The sequence below is a fragment of the Salvelinus namaycush genome, unplaced genomic scaffold (genome assembly GCF_016432855.1).
Source record: "Salvelinus namaycush isolate Seneca unplaced genomic scaffold, SaNama_1.0 Scaffold744, whole genome shotgun sequence".
In the NCBI taxonomy this organism is placed as follows: domain Eukaryota; kingdom Metazoa; phylum Chordata; class Actinopteri; order Salmoniformes; family Salmonidae; genus Salvelinus; species Salvelinus namaycush.
The window spans coordinates 106,429-125,437 of NW_024061469.1; the positions used below are offsets into that span (position 1 = coordinate 106,429).

Here is a 19,009-nt window from a genome sequence, read left to right on the forward strand (position 1 = left end):
CCCAGTCATCCTACAGAAGGACTGGCCTCCCCCAGTCATCCTACGGAAGGACTGACGGATGTCGGTATAGTACCAACAGTCATCACCACGGTGCATTCCTCTGGGGCAGAGGAATCATCATCATTTGAACAGAAGTCTCTAGCACCTCTGCTAAAATCTAGTGTCCACATCTCTCCTGCCAGTTTAATGATCTTTGTAAAGAACTCTGAACTCCATGACGACATCCAGGCAACGAAACACAACGCTCAGAGTAGCAGAAACCATACAGTATGCAAGAGGTTACATAGTCCCATGTGTCTTTCCCCTGTGGTGAACGTGAAGCTCCTGAGATCTGGTACACAACCGAAGAGGATGAATGGAAAGAAAGATGCTGAAGACCCAGGGTCTGACGTGAGGAGTCCACCGTCTCCTACAGAGTTACAGAGTGACGAGCCTTTGAACAACGGGATGCTGAAAGATTGTGATGGCCCAGTCCATGTTCTACAACACCAGGATATGAAAGCTGAGCGTAAGCATCCTACAACCACCAACTGCATCTCTGAGTCAAGGTCTGAGTCCCAGCTGACAGATGAAGGGTCTGAGAAACTAGGTGGAAATGCCCAGACTGAGATGATCAGTACTAGAAGTAGGCGTGTCAGGAAGAGTCTTGTTAGATCAAACACAGTCCAAACCAGCTCAGTGAAAGACGGCGCGGCTCCCAGGGACGGCCAGCAAACGGCCACCGTTTCATGTAAAGTTATTATTGAAAGACTCAGCCCTGACATGAGGGAAGAGATCAGGCCAGCAGTCTTGTCTGTGGGCCGCTCCCCAGAACCCACAGCAGTCTTGCCTGTGGGCCACTTCCCAGAACCCACAGCAGCCTTGCCTGTGGGCCACTCCCCAGAACCCACAGGGAAAGTTCCTATTGGGAAGGTTCGCTTTGAAGTGGGTCCTCCGTTACCTCCTCTTCTGATGCCTCTCACTGTAACTCCTCCGAGACCGGTAAAACCTGGCAATCCAAGACAGGTGATTGGTAAACTGTCCTTTCCCTCACCAATGGAAGGACCTGTTGCGTCCCAAACAGCACCTGATGGTCAGATGTTGAGCTCCCCGTCTCGAACCACCCCTTCCTCACCACTACAGTTTGGTTCAGCCACTCCTAAACACGCTGTACCTGTTCCAGGGAGACTTCCTGCCTTCAGCCCCTCCTCTTCCTCCACTAGTCCCGCCCAGGAGAACTCCATGAGGATTCTAGACAGCAGGTATCCAGAACTGTCTGCCCGTGCCAGGACTCTCAGTATCCTCCGAGGAAACCTCTGTATGTCTTCTGCTGAGACGGGGACAACACCCTGCAGCTCTGTCAGTCAGATATCTGGCTTCAAAACCATCAACTCCTCGTCCACGGCTTTCACCAAAACAGAGCAAAGAGGGAAGCGAAGTGGAGTCAACATGCTTCTACCAAAGAGTGCCAAAAGACTGAGGCTGGATAACTGCTCTCCCGGCCCTGCTGGAGCGACGGCCGGCCCTGCTACTAAGGAGATATCTTCCATGACATCAGCCAGTCCGGACCGACTACTCAGGACACCTCAACATGGGAGTTCTTCACAGCCTACAGAGAAGGAGAAACTGGTTGGGAAACCAGCAGGCGAAGCCTCCGTATCCCAGGCCTTAGAGAAGATAGCAGCCCAGTGTTTTGACCTGTTGCCTGTCATCAAGAGCCACCTGTTTGTTGGGAATCTGTCTAGGAAGCCTGTGTTACGGGATGAGGAGAAGGCGGTCCTCTCTGAGTTCTCAAACAATCAGGTTAGTCACGTACAGCTTTGCCTCGGCTACATAGCATATTTACCTTAGGATCTTTTAAAGGTATGCTTCTGGATTTTGGCAATGAGACCCTTTATTTACATCCCCAGAGTAGTTTTAACGTAGTTGCTAACTAGCTCTAGCACAATTGCTAATTAGCGTTAGCACAATGACTAGAAGTCTATGGTATCTGCTAGCAGAGATCCTAAAGTATCCTTTTAATTTGTAGACGTAAACACCTCTTACATGGTTGTCCTGTGAATCATTGGTACATGGTTGTCCTGTGAATCATTGGTGCATGGTTGTCCTGTGAATCATTGGTGCATGGTTGTCCTGTGAATCATTGGTGCATGGTTGTCCTGTGAATCATTGGTGCATGGTTGTCCTGTGAATCATTGGTGCATGGTTGTCCTGTGAATCATTGGTGCATGGTTGTCCTGTGAATCATTGGTGCATGGTTGTCCTGTGAATCATTGGTGCATGGTTGTCCTGTGAATCATTGGTGCATGGTTGTCCTGTGAATCATTGGTGCATGGTTGTCCTGTGAATCATTGGTGCATGGTTGTCCTGTGAATCATTGGTGCATGGTTGTCCTGTGAATCATTGGTGCATGGTTGTCCTGTGAATCATTGGTGCATGGTTGTCCTGTGAATCATTGGTGCATGGTTGTCCTGTGAATCATTGGTGCATGGTTGTCCTGTGAATCATTGGTGCATGGTTGTCCTGTGAATCATTGGTGCATGGTTGTCCTGTGAATCATTGGTGCATGGTTGTCCTGTGAATCATTGGTGCATGGTTGTCCTGTGAATCATTGGTGCATGGTTGTCCTGGGAATCATTGGTGCATGGTTGTCCTGTGACTTGTTAGCCTCTGGCAGATGATCTGATGTCGGTGATGCTGACGAAGCTGAAGACTGAGAGGACTGAGCTGCCTGGGTCTCACCTCCAGGCTCTGGTTAGAGTCTACACTGCTCTGTGCCGACAGAGGAGGGACTGGGACAGGGCACATATCCTGGCCTACAGCATCCTTAGAGAAGGTAACACATCCTGGCCTACAGCATCCTTAGAGAAGGTAACACATCCTGGCCTACAGCGTCCTTAGAGAAGGTAACACATCCTGGCCTACGGCGTCCTTAGAGAAGGTAACACATCCTGGCCTACAGCGTCCTTAGAGAAGGTAACACATCCTGGCCTACGGCGTCCTTAGAGAAGGTAACACATCCTGGCCTACAGCATCCTTAGAGAAGGTAACACATCCTGGCCTACAGCGTCCTTAGAGAAGGTAACACATCCTGGCCTACGGTGTCCTTAGAGAAGGTAACACATCCTGGCCTACGGTGTCCTTAGAGAAGGTAACACATCCTGGCCTACGGTGTCCTTAGAGAAGGTAACACATCCTGGCCTACAGCGTCCTTAGAGAAGGTAACACATCCTGGCCTACGGCGTCCTTAGAGAAGGTAACACATCCTCGGTTACGGCGTCCTTAGAGAAGGTAGCACATCCTGGCCTACGGCGTCCTTAGAGAAGGTAACACATCCTGGCCTACAGCATCCTTAGAGAAGGTAACACATCCTGGCCTACGGTGTCCTTAGAGAAGGTAACACATCCTGGCCTACATCATCCTTAGAGAAGGTAACACATCCTGGCCTACAGCATCCTTAGAGAAGGTAACACATCCTGGCCTACAGCGTCCTTAGAGAAGGTAACATCCTGGGTTACAGCATCCTTAGAGAAGGTAACACATCCTGGCCTACGGCATCCTTAGAGAAGGTAACACATCCTGGCCTACAGCATCCTTAGAGAAGGTAACACATCCTGGCCTACGGTGTCCTTAGAGAAGGTAACACATCCTGGCCTACAGCATCCTTAGAGAAGGTAACACATCCTGGGTTACGGCGTCCTTAGAGAAGGTAACATATCCTGGCCTACAGCGTCCTTAGAGAAGGTAACACATCCTGGCCTACGGCGTCCTTAGAGAAGGTAACACATCCTGGCCTACAGCGTCCTTAGAGAAGGTAACACATCCTGGGTTACGGCGTCCTTAGAGAAGGTAACACATCCTGGCCTACAGCATCCTTAGAGAAGGTAACACATCCTGGCCTACGGTGTCCTTAGAGAAGGTAACACATCCTGGCCTACAGCATCCTTAGAGAAGGTAACACATCCTGGGTTACGGCGTCCTTAGAGAAGGTAACATATCCTGGCCTACAGCGTCCTTAGAGAAGGTAACACATCCTGGGTTACGGCATCCTTAGAGAAGGTAACATATCCTGGCCTACGGCATCCTTAGAGAAGGTAACACATCCTGGGTTACGGCGTCCTTAGAGAAGGTAACACATCCTGGCCTACGGTGTCCTCAGAGAAGGTAACACATCCTGGGTTACGGCATCCTTAGAGAAGGTAACACATCCTGGCCTACATCATCCTTAGAGAAGGTAACACATCCTGGCCTACGGTGTCCTCAGAGAAGGTAACACATCCTGGGTTACGGCATCCTTAGAGAAGGTAACACATCCTGGCCTACATCATCCTTAGAGAAGGTAACACATCCTGGGTTACGGTGTCCTTAGAGAAGGTAACACATCCTGGGTTACGGCGTCCTTAGAGAAGGTAACACATCCTGACCTACAGCATCCTTAGAGAAGGTAGCACATCCTGGCCTACGGTGTGCTTAGAGAAGGTAACACATCCTGGCCTACATCATCCTTAGAGAAGGTAGCACATCCTGGCCTACATCATCCTTAGAGAAGGTAACACATCCTGGCCTACGGCGTCCTTAGAGAAGGTAACACATCCTGGCCTACGGTGTCCTTAGAGAAGGTAGCACATCCTGGCCTACATCATCCTTAGAGAAGGTAACACATCTTGGCCTACATCATCCTTAGAGAAGGTAACACATCCTGGCCTACAGCGTCCTTAGAGAAGGTAACACATCCTGGCCTACATCATCCTTATAGAAGGTAACACATCCTGGCCTACGGCGTCCTTAGAGAAGGTAACACATCCTGGCCTACGGTGTCCTTAGAGAAGGTAACACATCCTGGCCTACAGCATCCTTAGAGAAGGTAGCACATCCTGGGTTACGACGTCCTCAGAGAAGGTAACACATCCTGGCCTACGGTGTCCTCAGAGAAGGTAACACATCCTGGGTTACGGCATCCTTAGAGAAGGTAACACATCCTGGCCTACATCATCCTTAGAGAAGGTAACACATCCTGGGTTACGGTGTCCTTAGAGAAGGTAACACATCCTGGGTTACGACGTCCTTAGAGAAGGTAACACATCCTGGCCTACGGCGTCCTTAGAGAAGGTAACACATCCTGGCCTACATCATCCTTAGAGAAGGTAACATATCCTGGCCTACAGCATCCTTAGAGAAGGTAACATATCCTGGGTTACGGTGTCCTTAGAGAAGGTAACACATCCTGGCCTACAGCATCCTTAGAGAAGGTAACACATCCTGGGTTACAGCGTCCTTAGAGAAGGTAACACATCCTGGCCTACGGCATCCTTAGAGAAGGTAACACATCCTGGCCTACAGCATCCTTAGAGAAGGTAACACATCCTGGCCTACGGCGTCCTTAGAGAAGGTAACACATCCTGGCCTACAGCGTCCTTAGAGAAGGTAACACATCCTGGCCTACGGTGTCCTTAGAGAAGGTAACACATCCTGGCCTACAGCATCCTTAGAGAAGGTAACACATCCTGGGTTACGGCGTCCTTAGAGAAGGTAACATATCCTGGCCTACAGCGTCCTTAGAGAAGGTAGCACATCCTGGCCTACGGTGTGCTTAGAGAAGGTAACACATCCTGGCCTACATCATCCTTAGAGAAGGTAACACATCCTGGCCTACGGTGTCCTTAGAGAAGGTAACACATCCTGACCTACAGCATCCTTAGAGAAGGTAACACATCCTGGCCTACGGCGTCCTTAGAGAAGGTAACACATCCTGGCCTACGGCGTCCTTAGAGAAGGTAACACATCCTGGCCTACATCATCCTTAGAGAAGGTAACACATCCTGGCCTACATCATCCTTAGAGAAGGTAGCACATCCTGGCCTACATCATCCTTAGAGAAGGTAGCACATCCTGGCCTACGGCGTCCTTAGAGAAGGTAACACATCCTGGCCTACATCATCCTTAGAGAAGGTAACACATCCTGGCCTACGGTGTCCTTAGAGAAGGTAACACATCCTGGCCTACAGCGTCCTTAGAGAAGGTAACACATCCTGGCCTACAGCGTCCTTAGAGAAGGTAACACATCCTGGCCTACAGCGTCCTTAGAGAAGGTAACACATCCTGGCCTACAGCGTCCTTAGAGAAGGTAACACATCCTGGCCTACAGCGTCCTTAGAGAAGGTAACACATCCTGGCCTACAGCGTCCTTAGAGAAGGTAACACATCCTGGCCTACAGCGTCCTTAGAGAAGGTAACACATCCTGGCCTACAGCATCCTTAGAGAAGGTAACACATCCTGGCCTACATCATCCTTAGAGAAGGTAACACATCCTGGCCTACGGCGTCCTTAGAGAAGGTAACACATCCTGGGTTACGGCATCCTTAGAGAAGGTAACACATCCTGGCCTACATCATCCTTATAGAAGGTAACACATCCTGGCCTACGGTGTCCTTAGAGAAGGTAACACATCCTGGCCTACAGCGTCCTTAGAGAAGGTAACACATCCTGGCCTACAGCGTCCTTAGAGAAGGTAACACATCCTGGCCTACAGCGTCCTTAGAGAAGGTAACACATCCTGGCCTACAGCGTCCTTAGAGAAGGTAACACATCCTGGCCTACAGCGTCCTTAGAGAAGGTAACACATCCTGGCCTACAGCGTCCTTAGAGAAGGTAACACATCCTGGCCTACAGCGTCCTTAGAGAAGGTAACACATCCTGGCCTACATCATCCTTATAGAAGGTAACACATCCTGGCCTACGGCGTCCTTAGAGAAGGTAACACATCCTGGGTTACGGCATCCTTAGAGAAGGTAACACATCCTGGCCTACATCATCCTTAGAGAAGGTAACACATCCTGGGTTACGGTGTCCTTAGAGAAGGTAACACATCCTGGGTTACGACGTCCTTAGAGAAGGTAACACATCCTGGCCTACGGCGTCCTTAGAGAAGGTAACACATCCTGGCCTACATCATCCTTAGAGAAGGTAACATATCCTGGCCTACAGCATCCTTAGAGAAGGTAACATATCATGGGTTACGGTGTCCTTAGAGAAGGTAACACATCCTGGCCTACAGCATCCTTAGAGAAGGTAACATATCCTGGGTTACGGTGTCCTTAGAGAAGGTAACACATCCTGGCCTACAGCATCCTTAGAGAAGGTAACATATCCTGGCCTACAGCGTCCTTAGAGAAGGTAACACATCCTGGCCTACAGCATCCTTAGAGAAGGTAACATATCCTGGCCTACAGCGTCCTTAGAGAAGGTAACACATCCTGGCCTACAGCATCCTTAGAGAAGGTAACACATCCTGGGTTACAGCGTCCTTAGAGAAGGTAACACATCCTGGCCTACAGCATCCTTAGAGAAGGTAACACATCCTGGCCTACAGCATCCTTAGAGAAGGTAACACATCCTGGCCTACGGCATCCTTAGAGAAGGTAACACATCCTGGCCTACAGCATCCTTAGAGAAGGTAACACATCCTGGCCTACGGCATCCTTAGAGAAGGTAACACATCCTGGCCTACAGCGTCCTTAGAGAAGGTAACACATCCTGGCCTACAGCGTCCTTAGAGAAGGTAACACATCCTGGCCTACAGCGTCCTTAGAGAAGGTAACACATCCTGGGTTACGGCGTCCTTAGAGAAGGTAACATATCCTGGGTTACGGCGTCCTTAGAGAAGGTAACACATCCTGGCCTACGACGTCCTTAGAGAAGGTAACACATCCTGGGTTACGGTGTCCTTAGAGAAGGTAACACATCCTGGCCTACAGCATCCTTAGAGAAGGTAACACATCCTGGGTTACGGCGTCCTTAGAGAAGGTAACACATCCTGGCCTACATCATCCTTAGAGAAGGTAACATATCCTGGGTTACGGCGTCCTTAGAGAAGGTAACACATCCTGGCCTACGACGTCCTTAGAGAAGGTAACACATCCTGGCCTACAGCATCCTTAGAGAAGGTAACACATCCTGGCCTACATCATCCTTAGAGAAGGTAACACATCCTGGCCTACGGTGTCCTTAGAGAAGGTAACACATCCTGGGTTACGGTGTCCTTAGAGAAGGTAGCACATCCTGGCCTACGGTGTCCTTAGAGAAGGTAGCACATCCTGGCCTACATCATCCTTAGAGAAGGTAACACATCCTGGCCTACATCATCCTTAGAGAAGGTAACACATCCTGGCCTACGGTGTCCTTAGAGAAGGTAACACATCCTGGCCTACAGCATCCTTAGAGAAGGTAACACATCCTGGCCTACATCATCCTTAGAGAAGGTAACACATCCTGGCCTACGGTGTCCTTAGAGAAGGTAACACATCCTGGCCTACGGTGTCCTTAGAGAAGGTAACACATCCTGACCTAAGGTCCTCCCGGGTGGCGCAGTTGTCTAAGGCACTGCATCGCAGTGCTAGCTGTGCCACCAGAGATTCTGGGTTCGAGCCCAGGCTCTGTCGCAGCCGGCCGCGACCGGGAGGTCCATGGGGCGGCGCACAATTGTCCCAGCTTCGTCCGGGTTAGGGGAGGGTTTGGCCGGTAGGGATATCCTTGTCTCATCGCGCACTAGCGACTCCTGTGGCGGGCCGGGCGCAGTGCACGCTAACCAAGGGGGCCAGGTGTACGGTGTTTCCTCCGACACATTGGTGCGGCTGGCTTCCGGGTTGGATGCGCGCTGTGTTAAGAAGCAGTGCGGCTTGGTTGGCTTGTGTTTCGGAGGACGCATGGCTCTCGACCTCTCCCGAGTCCGTACGGGAGTTGCAGTGATGAGACAAGACTGACCCTACTACCAATTGGATACCACGAAATTGGGGAGAAAAAAGGGGTTACATTTTATTTATTTTTTATAAACACATCCTGGCCTACGGCGTCCTTAGAGAAGGTAACATGGCTTCATTGAATAGCTTGAGTTGACTGACGTTTACAGCTGCTTACAGCTTGAGTTGACTGACGTGACTCCACAGCCCGAGTCGACTGACGTGACTCCACAGCCCGAGTTGACTTTGTTTCTGTTCTTGTCCCCCCCCCCCCCCAGATTTGCCCGAGTCAGCCAAGCTGGTTCTGTTCATGGTGACCACGTGGCCCAATGTGTTCTCCTGCAGGACTGTAGTGTGCCAGGCCATCCACACGGTCACCAAGGTCAAAGCTCAAGGAGAGGTGCTCCACTGCCTAACTGCTTACCTGGGATGGGAGAAGGTATGGCATCTCTATACGCTTGGTCTGTGGTCATGAACAGGTTATGGATCTATTGGTCTCCACCTTTTGATCAATTAACAGAGGGAAGAGTTGTCAGTATTCTGTCACTGAGAAGGCCATTTCCTGTTTGTGTATTGTGAGTTTTGACTTCCTGCCATGTCTGTGTCCCCAGAGTCCTCCTAGTGACGTTGATCAGTTGGTGTCCCGTACGTTGACGTCCGTCAGAGATGCAGCTGAGATGACCTTCCAGAAACACCCGCGACAGGGAGAGGACCTGAACCCTGTTGCCTGGCAACACATCTTCGCCCTGGAGCTGCTCTGCTCTCAAACACACTGGCAGTGGACCCATGACAACCTACTGAGGTAGAAAGCAGGCCTGCTATTGGTTGTTGTTGACTGCCACAGCTGGACTGAAATTCACCGGCTAACAAAACAATGAAGACGAAACCAGACGCATACATTTAGTAAACTCTTTAATGTCATTATGACCATCCAGATAAATATTAATCTAGCTAGACAGCATGTGGGGGGGGGGGGGGGCCAACCTAAAAATGATTTTGTGAACCGTTGAAGATGGTTAGATAATTTATGTAGCCAACTCAGGCAGTTAGCTCCATTGACTTAGACTGTAGATGTCACTTTTTAGGTGACCTCACCAAATTCACATAGAAATGTGAGTTATAGATCTGTCGTTCTCATTGAAAGCCAGTCTAAGAAGAGGTAGATCTGTTCTATGTGTTACAGATCTGTCATTCTCATTGAAAGCCAGTCTAAGAAGAGGTAGATCTGTTCTATGTCACTATTTCTATGCTTCCGGGCTTAAGTAAAATTTTTGCGTCTTTTTACTTTCAGTTTTGTACACCAGCTGTAAACAGTTATGGAAAATATGGTTCTAGAAAAGAAACAGCGATTTAGATGGTACAATGATTCTCTACACTGTACAGGCTTTATTTGGTCACAAAAACAATCAAACTTAGAATTTTAGCAACCAGAAAATGGCGGAGAGATTTCTGCATAGTACATCTTTAACATAGGCTTCGATTAGCATGGCTAGCGATTAGCATGGCTAGCACACTGCAGTGGACATGGAGACAACATGACAGACTGTAGACAGTAGATGCAGTGGACATGGAGACAACATGACAGACTGTAGACAGTAGATGCAGTGGATATAGAGACAACATGACAGACTGTAGACAGTAGATACAGTATGATGGGTAGTGCAGTGGATAGAGACATGACAGACTGTAGACAGTAGATACAGTATGATGGGTAGTGCAGTGGATAGAGACATGACAGACTGTAGACAGTAGATACAGTATGATGGGTAGTGCAGTGGATAGAGACATGACAGACTGTAGACAGTAGATACAGTATGATGGGTAGTGCAGTGGATAGAGACATGACAGACTAGACAGTAGATACAGTATGATGGGTAGTGCAGTGGATAGAGACATGACAGACTGTAGACAGTAGATACAGTATGATGGGTAGTGCAGTGGATAGAGACATGACAGACTGTAGACAGTAGATACAGTATGATGGGTAGTGCAGTGGATAGAGACATGACAGACTGTAGACAGTAGATACAGTATGATGGGTAGTGCAGTGGATAGAGACATGACAGACTGTAGACAGTAGATACAGTATGATGGGTAGTGCAGTGGATATAGAGACATCATGACAGACTGTTCTTTGTCTTCCTGTTTAAAGTAAAGAGCTGTGGCCGGTAATGAACTCCTGGGTGACCCAGCCCAGATCCAGACAAACTCCCATCCAGGATGTCACTGTGGCTGCAGTCCTCAGACTCATAGGTGGGTGGAGTTTGTTCTGTGTAGAATTGTTTCATCAAACACTTTAAAAAATATATATAATTTGTACTGACCAATGAAGCGTAACCCTGAGAACCACCTCGTTAGGACGCTTTGGGCAGCTGGGGATAAAGGAGCGATGTGGCTCGTCTGTGAAGAACATCGCCAGGGTCATCAACACGTTCGCCAGACATGGACGGTCAGAAGGTAATCTACTGGGAAGCTTCTGAAATGGTTCCTCTATATCATCAGTCATTCTGCTCAGACGGACTAACGCCAGTCATTCTGCTCAGACGGACTAACGCCAGTCATTCTGCTCAGACGGACTAACGCCAGTCATTCTGCTCAGACGGACTAACGCCAGTCATTCTGCTCAGACGGACTAACGCCAGTCATTCTGCTCAGACGGACTAACGCCAGTCATTCTGCTCAGACGGACTAACGTCAGTCATTCTGCTCAGACGGACTAACGTCAGTCATTCTGCTCAGACGGACTAACGTCAGTCATTCTGCTCAGACGGACTAACGTCAGTCATTCTACTGAGACGGACTAACGTCAGTCATTCTGCTCAGACGGACTAACGTCAGTCATTCTGCTCAGACGGACTAACGTCAGTCATTCTGCTCAGACGGACTAACGTCAGTCATTCTGCTCAGACGGACTAACGCCAGTCATTCTGCTCAGACGGACTAACGCCAGTCATTCTGCTCAGACGGACTAACGCCAGTCATTCTGCTCAGACGGACTAACGCCAGTCATTCTGCTCAGACGGACTAACGCCAGTCATTCTGCTCAGACGGACTAACGCCAGTCATTCTGCTCAGACGGACTAACGCCAGTCATTCTGCTCAGACGGACTAACGCCAGTCATTCTGCTCAGACGGACTAACGCCAGTCATTCTGCTCAGACGGACTAACGCCAGTCATTCTGCTCAGACGGACTAACGCCAGTCATTCTGCTCAGACGGACTAACGTCCCCGTCGCTTTAACCGGCAGAATATCTTTAGTTTTTTCTTTGTTTTTCTCCCCTATTTCGTGGTATCCAATTGTTAGTAGTTACTGTCTTACTGTCTCATCGCTACAACTCCCGTACGGGCTCGGGAGAGGCGAAGGTCGAGAGCAATGCGTCCTCCAAAACACAACCCAACCAAGCCGCACTGCTTCTTAACACAGCACGCATCCAACCCGGAAGCCAGCCACACCAATGTGTCGGAGGAAACACCGTACACCTGGCGACCTGGTCAGCGTGCACTGCGCCCAGCCCGCCACAGGAGTCGCTAACCCAGACAACGCTGGGCCAATTGTGCCCCCTGAGCCTCCCGGTCGCGGCCGGCTGCGACAGAGCCTGGGCTCGAACCCAGAGTCTGTGGTGGCACAGCTAGCACTGCAATGCAGTGCCTTAGACCACTGCGCCACCCGGGAGGCCCCGGCAGAATATCTATTGGCAGGATGAATATACTGCCAGGGCTGAATGTGTGTAGTTTAATGCTTCCCTTGTCAGGATGAATATACTGCCAGGGCTGAATGTCTGTAGTTTAATGCTTCCCTTGTCAGGGTGAATATACTGCCAGGGCTGAATGTGTGTAGTTTAATGCTTCCCTTGTCAGGATGAATATACTGCCAGGGCTGAATGTGTGTAGTTTAATGCTTCCCTTGTCAGGGTGAATATACTGCCGGGGCTGAATGTGTGTAGTTTAATGCTTCCCTTGTCAGGATGAATATACTGCCAGGGCTGAATGTGTGTAGTTTAATGCTTCCCTTGTCAGGATGAATATACTGCCAGGGCTGAATGTGTGTAATTTAATGCTTCCCTTGTCAGGATGAATATACTGCCAGGGCTGAATGTGTGTAGTTTAATGCTTCCCTTGTCAGGATGAATATACTGCCAGGGCTGAATGTGTGTAGTTTAATGCTTCCCTTGTCAGGATGAATATACTGCCAGGGCTGAATGTGTGTAGTTTAATGCTTCCCTTGTCAGGATGAATATACTGCCGTGGCTGAATGTGTGTAGTTTAATGCTTCCCTTGTCAGGATGAATATACTGCCAGGGCTGAGTGTGTGTAGTTTAATGCTTCCCTTGTCAGGATGAATATACTGCCAGGGCTGAATGTGTGTAGTTTAATGCTTCCCTTGTCAGGGTGAATATACTGCCGGGGCTGAATGTGTGTAGTTTAATGCTTCCCTTGTCAGGATGAATATACTGCCAGGGCTGAATGTGTGTAGTTTAATGCTTCCCTTGTCAGGATGAATATACTGCCAGGGCTGAATGTGTGTAGTTTAATGCTTCCCTTGTCAGGATGAATATACTGCCAGGGCTGAATGTGTGTAGTTTAATGCTTCCCTTGTCAGGGTGAATATACTGCCAGGGCTGAATGTGTGTAGTTTAATGCTTCCCTTGTCAGGATGAATATACTGCCAGGGCTGAGTGTGTGTAGTTTAATGCTTCCCTTGTCAGGATGAATATACTGCCAGGGCTGAATGTGTGTAGTTTAATGCTTCCCTTGGCAGGATGAATATACTGCCAGGGCTGAATGTGTGTAGTTTAATGCTTCCCTTGTCAGGATGAATATACTGCCAGGGCTGAATGTGTGTAGTTTAATGCTTCCCTTGTCAGGATGAATATACTGCCAGGGCTGAGTGTGTGTAGTTTAATGCTTCCCTTGTCAGGATGAATATACTGCCAGGGCTGAATGTGTGTAGTTTAATGCTTCCCTTGTCAGGATGAATATACTGCCAGGGCTGAATGTGTGTAGTTTAATGCTTCCCTTGTCAGGATGAATATACTGCCAGGGCCGAATGTGTGTAGTTTCATGCTTCCCTTGTCAGGATGAATATACTGCCAGGGCCGAGTGTGTGTAGTTTAATGCTTCCCTTGTCAGGATGAATATACTGCCAGGGCTGAATGTGTGTAGTTTAATGCTTCCCTTGTCAGGATGAATATACTGCCAGGGCTGAATGTGTGTAGTTTAATGCTTCCCTTGTCAGGATGAATATACTGCCAGGGCTGAATGTGTGTAGTTTAATGCTTCCCTTGTCAGGATGAATATACTGCCAGGGCTGAATGTGTGTAATTTAATGCTTCCCTTGTCAGGATGAATATACTGCAAGGGCTGAATGTGTGTAGTTTAATGCTTCCCTTGTCAGGATGAATATACTGCCAGGGCTGAATGTGTGTAATTTAATGCTTCCCTTGTCAGGATGAATATACTGCCAGGGCTGAATGTGTGTAATTTAATGCTTCCCTTGTCAGGATGAATATACTGCCAGGGCTGAATGTGTGGAGGTTAATGCTTCCCTTGTCAGGATGAATATACTGCCAGGGCTGAATGTGTGTAGTTTAATGCTTCCCTTGTCAGGATGAATATACTGCCAGGGCTGAGTGTGTGTAGTTTAATGCTTCCCTTGTCAGGGTGAATATACTGCCAGGGCTGAATGTGTGTAGTTTAATGCTTCCCTTGTCAGGATGAATATACTGCCAGGGCTGAATGTGTGTAGTCTAATGCTTCCCTTGTCAGGATGAATATACTGCCAGGGCTGAATGTGGGTAGTCTAATGCTTCCCTTGTCAGGATGAATATACTGCCAGGGCTGAATGTGTGTAGTTTAATGCTTCCCTTGTCAGGATGAATATACTGCCAGGGCTGAATGTGTGTAGTTTAATGCTTCCCTTGTCAGGATGAATATACTGCCAGGGCTGAATGTGTGTAGTTTAATGCTTCCCTTGTCAGGATGAATATACTGCCAGGGCTGAATGTGTGTAGTCTAATGCTTCCCTTGTCAGGATGAATATACTGCCAGGGCTGAATGTGTGTAGTTTAATGCTTCCCTTGTCAGGATGAATATACTGCCAGGGCTGAATGTGTGTAGTTTAATGCTTCCCTTGTCAGGATGAATATACTGCCAGGGCTGAATGTGTGTAGTTTAATGCTTCCCTTGTCAGGATGAATATACTGCCAGGGCTGAATGTGTGTAGTTTAATGCTTCCCTTGTCAGGATGAATATACTGCCAGGGCTGAATGTGTGTAGTTTAATGCTTCCCTTGTCAGGATGAATATACTGCCAGGGCTGAATGTGTGTAGTTTAATGCTTCCCTTGTCAGGATGAATATACTGCCAGGGCTGAATGTGTGTAGTTTAATGCTTCCCTTGTCAGGATGAATATACTGCCAGGGCTGAATGTGTGTAGTTTAATGCTTCCCTTGTCAGGATGAATATACTGCCAGGGCTGAATGTGTGTAGTTTAATGCTTCCCTTGTCTCTCCCTTCTGGCTATTTAGAATGAAATTCATAGTGTGATTTCTAAATGTATATGACGAGGTAAACGATCCCGGATAAAATGAATACACTTAAAAAGAGGGACAGAAGTAGAGGGACTCTCCGTACCAAACTTTACATTTACAGGCACTAGCATTTCGCCCCGTCTTAAATTGGTTTACACATGATTGGTCTGCCCCCTGGCGGAGTATAGAGAGAAATATGTGACCGACCGCCTCGACTCGGTCTTATGAAGCAACATTTGAAATAGTGTTTTTTTTTTTTACATTGGATGAAAGGAGAGACTCAGAGCTAGAAAATGGTATATCGTACACTACAGTTGAGGAACCATTTTGTTTTTAGACATGTGGCTAGCTAGCTAAACTATGACCCCGGCATAATCCCAACTCATACTACTACCAATACAAACATTGTCATGGCTGTAGTATGAATCTGCAGGTAGCTAAAGCTAACAGGCTAGGGTCAACGTTAGCTAGCTAACATTAGGCTAGAACTAGCAATGCAAATGGATTTCTGATTCAAGTAATATTACTACAAAGATCATACACGTAGCGTTAGCTAGCGAGCCAGCAAGCTAACGTTTGCTAGCTAACAGTACACTTTAGCGTGCAATAAAAACACATTTCTGACTAAATTAGAAACTTATATCTGAAATTGTATACATGGACCTATGTACCTGTAACCCTAACTCTTCTGCTAAAAACAAAAAGTAATTCTGCTCAGATGAGACTGGGCAGGCGGGACTGGGCAGGCGGGACTGGGCAGACGGGACTGGGCAGACGGGACTGGGCAGGCGGGACTGGGCAGGCGGGACTGGGCAGACGGGACTGGGCAGGCGGGACTGGGCAGACGTCTGTCCAGTCTCATCTGAGCAGAATTACTTTCTGTTTTGTTTTTACAGATGAGACTGGACAGATCTGTGTGTCTGTATTGGACAGATGGCCAACCAATGAGTCTCTGTGATGTCATTTCCAGGTGTTCCCTGGGAGGTCCAGCTGGCAGCTGTCTACACCGTCTATGACCTGTCGCCTAGCAACCCCAAGGAGGCTCTGGCTGCGCTGGCGTCATGGCGAGGAGAGACCACCCAGCCCGTCCCCCCCGCTGTCACCAGCTGCATCACACAGATCGCCTCGCTCTGCCGACACATCAAACCCTAGTCCCTAAAACCTAGCTCCTAATCCCTAGTCCTTAACAGCTACACACTCCTAACCTCTAGCTCCTAATCCCTAGTCCTTAACCCCTCCACACTCCTAATCCCTAGCTCCTAATTCCTAGCTCCTAATCCCTAGCTCTTAACCCCTAGTCCTTAACCCCTAGCTCCTGATCCCTAGCTCCTAATCCCTAGCTCTTAACCCCTCCACACCCCTAACCCCTAGTCCTTAACCCCTAGTCCTTAACCCCTAGTCCTAAACCCCTAGTTCTTAACCCCTAGCTCCTAATCCCTAGCTCCTAATCCCTAGTCCTTAACCCCTCACACCCTTAACCCCTAGTCCTTAACCCCTAGTCCTAAACCCCTAGTTCTTAACCCCTAGCTCCTAATCCCTAGCTCCTAACCCCTAGTCCTTAACACCTCCACACCCCTAACCCCTATTTCCTAACCCCTATTTCCTAACCCCTATTTCCTAACCCCTAGTCCTTAACACCTCCACACCCCTAACCCCTAGCTCCTAACCCCTATTCCTAACCCCTAGCTCCTAACCCCTAGTCCTTAACACCTCCACACCCCTAACCCCTATTTCCTAACCCCTATTTCCTAACCCCTATTTCCTAACCCCTAGCTCCTAACCCCTAGTCCTTAACACCTCCACACCCCTAACCCTAGCTCCTAACCCCTAGCTCCTAACCCCTAGCTCCTAACCCTAGCTCCTAACCCCTAGGTACATTGCCACTTGTACAGATCTGAAAGGATTTCCTAGGTCCAAGAATGTTGCCTATCAGAGGGCAAGGTGAAGCAGCATCCATTTAGCTGTTACCTATCCATACCTTTTAGATCTGACACCTTGAACCCTGCTGTGGACTGAACTTCTGGGACTCGTTTAGCCCCTAGCTCCTAGCCCCTAACCCCTAGGTCCTTTTAGATCTGACACCTTGAACCCTGCTGTGGACTGAACTTCTGGGACTCGTTTAGCCCCTAGCTCCTAGCCCCTAACCCCTAGGTCCTTTTAGATCTGACACCTTGAACCCTGCTGTGGACTGAACTTCTCGTTTAGCCCCTAGCTCCTAGCCCCTAACCCCTAGGTCCTTTTAGATCTGACACCTTGAACCCTGCTGTGGACTGAACTTCTCGTTTAGCCCCTAACCCCTAACCCCTAGGTCCTTTTAGATCTGACACCTTGAACCCTGCTGTGGACTGAACTTCTCGTTTAGCCCCTAGCTCCTAGCCCCTAACCCCTAGGTCCTTTTAGATCTGACACCTTGAACCCTGCTGTGGACTGAACGTCTGGGACTCGTTTAGCCCCTAGCTCCTAGCCCCTAACCCCTAACCCCTAGGTCCTTTTAGATCTGACACCTTGAACCCTGCTGTGGACTGAACTTCTGGGACTCGTTTAGCCCCTAGCTCCTAGCCCCTAACCCCTAACCCCTAGGTCCTTTTAGATCTGACACCTTGAACCCTGCTGTGGACTGAACTTCTCGTTTAGCCCCTAGCTCCTAGCCCCTAACCCCTAGGTCCTTTTAGATCTGACACCTTGAACCCTGCTGTGGACTGAACTTCTCGTTTAGCCCCTAGCTCCTAGCCCCTAACCCCTAGGTCCTTTTAGATCTGACACCTTGAACCCTGCTGTGGACTGAACTTCTGGGACTCGTTTTAATGATCGTGTTATTGATCTGTTGGTTAACTCATTACGTTCCCCTTGATGCTCTGTTTTCTGTTCTATATGTGAAGCATGACTTTGTAAATATGATGTTCAGATCTTGTTTTGTGACGCTCGTTGTGTACAATATAAATGTCCCTGCTTCTGTAAATGTTTTGTAAATGTTCACTGTTACAGAGCCTATTTCTATTTAATTTGACAAATTAAAATCTAACAGGTAAGCATTTGTTTAATAATATGATCCAATTATTGTCTCATGGAAGGCTGCTCTCCTTCTCCACATTATCCATCATAATATGATCCAATTATTGTCTCATGGAGGACTGCTCTCCTTCTCCACATTGATCATCCATCCAGCATTCATCCATCCAGCATCCATCATTCATCATCCATCCAGCATTCATCCATCCAGCATTCATCATCCAGCATCCATCCAGCATTCATCCATCCAGCATCCATCATTCATCATCCATCCAGCATCCATCCAGCATCCAGCATTCATCATCCATCCAGCATTCATCATTCATCATCCATCCAGCATCCATCATTCATCATCCATCCAGCATTCATCATTCATTCATCATTCATCATCCATCCAGCATTCATCCATCCAGCATTCATCATCCATTCATCCATCCATCATTCATCATCCATCCAGCATTCATACACCAATCATCCATCATCCTTCCATGCCACTGCTCTGTCTTGACCTTTAAAAGGTTATTATTACTGACCAGTCAAACTAAATGGGGATAGTGGGGAAAAGCCTGTCCATTAAAAAAAGCTAACGTGTTCTTTTCAGAATCACCTTTATTTACCAAGTACATTTACACATACTCAGAATGTTACCTGGTGATATGGTGCTGCTAGTGATAGACAACATACTCAGAATGTTACCTGGTGATATGGTGCTGCTAGACAACATCATCAGAATGTTACCTGGTGATATGGTGCTG

The 19,009-nt window shown here is 48.3% G+C and overlaps 1 protein-coding gene across 1 annotated transcript in view; it reads left to right on the plus strand.

Annotated features, from left to right (window-relative positions):
• ice1 (KIAA0947-like (H. sapiens)) overlaps nt 1–18,286 on the plus strand; it is a 42,585-nt gene extending 24,299 nt beyond the window's left edge. Inside the window, exons 15-21 of the mRNA XM_038987490.1 lie at nt 1–1,782; nt 2,647–2,815; nt 8,994–9,154; nt 9,327–9,517; nt 10,868–10,968; nt 11,074–11,172; nt 16,216–18,286. The exon at nt 1–1,782 is cut by the window's left edge and continues 2,282 nt beyond it. Coding sequence (XP_038843418.1) covers nt 1–1,782; nt 2,647–2,815; nt 8,994–9,154; nt 9,327–9,517; nt 10,868–10,968; nt 11,074–11,172; nt 16,216–16,397 — 2,685 coding nt within the window. The 3' untranslated portion in view covers nt 16,398–18,286. The remainder of the gene's footprint in view (nt 1,783–2,646; nt 2,816–8,993; nt 9,155–9,326; nt 9,518–10,867; nt 10,969–11,073; nt 11,173–16,215) is intronic.
• The last annotated feature ends 723 nt before the right edge of the window (nt 18,287–19,009 follow it).